General features: G+C 36.9%; 1 protein-coding gene across 1 annotated transcript in view; it reads right to left on the reverse strand.

The window, feature by feature from the left end:
* The window catches only part of LOC130049749 (N-lysine methyltransferase KMT5A-A-like), an 11,982-nt gene that overhangs the window by 5,402 nt on the left and 1,580 nt on the right, over positions 1-5,000 (reverse strand). The window contains exons 2-3 of the mRNA XM_056147714.1: positions 4,962-5,000; positions 2,304-2,403 (exon numbers count right to left, since the gene is read on the reverse strand). Coding sequence (XP_056003689.1) covers positions 2,304-2,403; positions 4,962-5,000 — 139 coding nt within the window. The remainder of the gene's footprint in view (positions 1-2,303; positions 2,404-4,961) is intronic.

The raw sequence follows: 5,000 nt of genomic DNA on the forward strand, positions 1-5,000 counted from the left end.
AATAAATACGATCGACACATAAAAACACACAAAAAACAAGGAAACGCATGAACCCTAGAATCATCCTGGGTGAGGCCAGGTGTTCCAGAAGAGTGAGTACTTCATGAGTGAGTGCTCCACATGTGTCACTCGTCATGTATTTCTCAGTCAAATCAGGTAAGAGACCAGAAAAATTAGTTATGTAGCGCAGAGTATATCACGAGACAATTTTGAAACACTGATGCTGTATCTGTTAACGAGTTTGTGGTGTCGCCCATAAAACTTTTTCATTGATGATATAAGCTTGGGCATTTGGTATCCCTGTGTCAACAGTTTTTTGGCAAGCAACACAGATCTGTTCAAGAAGTCTTTATACAAAGAGCTTCCTCTAGCATGTCTAGTGAAGCGAATCAACTGGGAAACAAATACACCGTACGCGGGAAAAGATGGAATGTTGCTTGACAAGTGTGGAAAGTTGACAATAGGGAAATTGTAATCATCACGTTTATCATATATCTTCGTGTTTAATTTTCCTTGCCTGTCAAATTAAAAAAAAAAAGGTCTAAATATGATACAGAACAATGCGACTCCATACATGTAGTTGAGTTAATCTCAAGCTCAGGAGGATAAATGATATGCAGATACTTAGAAACAGTATCATTGTTAATCAGTCTTCGACGTTAACCAGCAGCCCGATCCCCGAGGCCAGTAAAATCGGGATCAGGCTTCTTAAAATATTAAACCCTGGAGTCCGGTGGGCCTGTAAATGTTTTCTTATATGTTCTGTATATATTACAAATAAAGCGTGAGATTGACTCAGACTAAATGTCATGACTTAGTAGTCAAATTTCGCATAGAAAAATTATCAACCATGCTGCCTTTTCTGAAGTATAGGGAGGGGGCTCGTCCGGGAAATTCAAAACCACCCAAGCGTATTTCACAATCACAACCATCCGATAAAAAAAACCCAAAAAAACCCTGTCGTACGAGGAGAAAAAAAACGAAATTCATGCCCCATTGGACCGAGGGCAGTGTTCGAAATTAACCATAGACCGATAGACCGAGTCTATGTCAAATGGCACTGGTCTATGCCAACTGTAATTGAGATAGACCAAATTGTCTATGCCAATTTTCTAGATTTAAAGCAATAAAGTATCCAAGAGGGCCTTGCATGGTCAGTCGATGTCTGATAAACATTATGAGGAAAGGATATTACAGAAATGGAAAGAAAATACACTTTCTAAGTATATTAGAAGTAAATGAAAATGTTTTAAATTTGTGTTATTATTTTTTCAATGTTATGGTCTATGCCAATTCGATGAGGTCTAAGTCATTTTATCTTGGCATAGACCTGTGGTCTATACCAAGTTTTAAACCAATTTCGAACACTGCGAGGGTGGGCCTTGGCTAACATTTAAGTGATTCTGGAGAAAACAAAATGTTTTGTAAGTGGTGTATACAAAACAGAGTTGAACATAAGCTGCTGATGTATCTGCGAGATTAATCAGTCTATGCGAAAGACATCGGACCGTCGGACCTGACCGATGTGCAGTGCCTCAGGTCCGATGCATCATTTTTTACACCGGACCAGAATGTCCGATGTCTCAATGTCCGGTTTTGAGCTTTACTATCTTGATGCGGAGTTTGTTATAAGTAAAAAAAAAAATAGCACACATCCAAATACGTAAATGAATTGATTAAAACCGCATGGACTGTCTAAAGTATTATACGGGAGGGATTCCTGGTATAGTATTACTAGTATAATAAATAAGATTCCCTTGGTTTTGCATTTTCACATGTTTCACTTTTTTACATTAGGTTTTTCGGTCTGACAAAATTTGGTTCGGTCCGGTGTGTTCATTGATTACACAGGACCGAATGTCCTGTGTGGTCCAAAAACTTTCGCATATACTGGATTAATATGTTGAAAAATAATATAATCCTTTTAATGTCAGTTGTTCTCTAACTATGATCATCTTGACCTGTATTTTCCTACAGTAGAACTTTGCATGTGTCTATAGAGTAGAATCAGCAGATAACAAGAGGTCAAATTAGAAAAAAAACATTTTGGGCCTGCAAAATATTGTTCGGGCTTGCACAATTATTATACTGGGAAGCCCGAAGGGCCTGTGCTTTACAAAGTTTTTCGTGAAAACTGGTTAATACATGTAGATAAGACGTCATCTATGTATCTGAACGTTAGATTAGATTTTGAGGCTAAGATCTTGTTTCTTATGCGGAGTTGTTCCTGCATGAATTCAGCCTTGTAGGAATATAGGAACAAATGAGCAAGCAAAGATGATATAAATATGGTTTAAACTCACCTTTATAGTCAGATATATATCTTACTTTGAACCCATCTTTGTCAAGACCAGCCTGACACCACCATTTGGCATCTTCCTCAGGCTTCAGGCGTTTTACTTTCTGTTACAAATAAAAACATAAAATGAAAACATCATATATCAGTCAACACTTGGTCATCTAACCATCTTTTAATATCTCAAGAAAGTCACTCAATAAATTGGGATATAAAAAGGTGTGCACTGTCTCAAAGTACAGACCCTGAAACGTGCTACTACACCTTAAAAACGAACCGAACCGTTCCGTGCAAGAAACGAACCGTACCGTTCAAGAAACGTACCGTCCCGTTCAAGAAACGAACCGTATCGTTCAAAAAGCGTACCGTACCGTGCAGAAAGCGTGCAGGATAATATTATGCAAACCCCGCCCCCAAAAGCCCGAAAGCGTACCGTACCGTGCAGAAAGCGTGCAATTTATGTCACGTGACCCACTTTTTCAGCCACAGTATATTATTTTCACAATGGCGCCCGATGGGAAAGGAGGTCGTAGACTATCGCTGGCTATTCGAAGCATTATCCTCAAACATCATGAAGCTGGGTTATCAACTGTGAAAATCACCGAGATGCTTAAAACAAAGTACGATTTCAAAACTATGCGGCAAAGTGTTAGAAGATTTCTAATTCGCTATGAGACGAATGGTTGTCTACTGTTGTATTCAATATGTACTTTCCTACGTACAGTGTCTGAATCATATGAGAAATTTCTAGACCGATTAGAAAAATTGTCACGTTCTACACTGTAATATTTTCATTACTTTATTAGCAATAATTTTGACATATCTTTTTCTCTTCTACATTGATAACGACCCATATAGATAGATGTAGATTGGCGGATTTATTAAATACACTAATAAACAATTTTTAATTACATCGACAGAGAAATAAATAGATACATACATGTGTAAAAGAATGTAAACAAGTTAAATTGATGCAAAGCATCAAATCGGACGCAAAAAATTATTCATTTCAGCATTTTCAAGTATTTCAACAATATATAGAAAAGGTATATGAAACATTTTTATTGCAAACTATACACTTGCCTTACTTTTCTGTTAATTTTTTTTAATTCAATTTTCAGTAATCAAAAATAAAGTCAGGGAAATGAAAATCGGACTTCGCGTGATAAAGGATAGGAATATATATGTATTATCATCATTTTATTTGATTCAAAGACAAATGCAACAGATATCTAACATTATTAATTATGAATGACTGAATGCTAACAAAAAAGGATGTACAAACTTCACGTGCAGATATCCTGGATCTTTCATAATGCCGATGATAAATCACAATAAATGTGAAGTGCAGAAAATAATCATTGTGTCATTTGCGACTTTAGTGTATTCAAAACAAAATTCACTTCTTCTTAAAAACTTTTCCAATTTAGGCACTGTAATTTATATCCGGAAACTTAATACGCTTTGTTTTTACACTTACGCACGCCCATGTCGGGGAGCAGTTCATGTAACAACTTTTTATAAAATCGTAAATTAATAAATGTCTGATGAGAAATGAAAAACAAATTGAAACGTAATAACAACCATTAAGACTTAGACTTAAGCAAATTCTAAAAACTTTTATTCATAACTTTTATGTACGTTATCAATATGGAATTATTCCATCGAAGCAATCAAAAATAACATCTCATTTCCCCATGTGCACATTCTAACACAACCACAAATCCTGCAGCCGATAATCAAAGAGCCGAATAAGACCGATCGAGTGAAAACAAACTATCGAAACGTACAATTTATACGAAGTCAAAGCGTTCAGGCCACGCCCACTTCATTAATAAAACGTGCAAACCGTTCACAAAGCGTGTAGCTATTTTTAGCAAACTGTACCGAGCAAGAAGCGAACCGTACCGTTCAAGAAGCGTACCGTACCGTGCAAGAAACGAACCGTACCGTTCAGAAAACGAACCGTACCGTTCATAAAGCGTACCGAACCGTACCGTGCAACTGGTGTAGTAGCACGTTTCAGGGTCTGTAGATTATAGTGCAAGTCATGACACATCGTGTTGACATAAGTTTTAAATATCCTAAATAAGTTGGAGATATAGAACACACAAGAAATTAACAAAAAATGATCTAGTGACCTTAAAGATATGACCTAGAGGGTAGGTCATGACATGAATTGTATCATTTCATTCATATGGGTGCAGAGTCAGAGTGCATAGGAAAGTTGACAAAAAAGTGTCACAAGGACTGACAAATACAATTTTAATGCACTTGCCCAAGGGCAAGTAGCTATGTCAAAAATCACTTGCCCAACCTGCTGACCAATCACAATACCCCCCCCCCCCCCCAGATTAATGTTGAATATTGAAAGGAGATGTACATGTATACAGTTTCAAAGAAGTGCCTTGCTAAAGAGATCTATATATAGTAATACATATTTAATTATCCATACTGTGAAAAACATGTTGCGAATTGTGTGTGTGTGGTGGGGGGGGGGGGACTCTGCATTTGTGTTAGCCTCCTTTCTTTGTTTACATTACATGTACCATATCCCCACCCCCACATAATGACGAGTTGACAGAAAAAGTTACAATATCTCTGGTGTCAAAGAATGAAAGTGATTGAACATTGGAATCATCTTTTAATGCAAGATTGTACCCACCTTTTGCAAAATGCCTTGACTTTCAAGTCCAGCTTTTAA

Source organism: Ostrea edulis, chromosome 8 (genome assembly GCF_947568905.1).
Source record: "Ostrea edulis chromosome 8, xbOstEdul1.1, whole genome shotgun sequence".
NCBI lineage: Eukaryota > Metazoa > Mollusca > Bivalvia > Ostreida > Ostreidae > Ostrea > Ostrea edulis.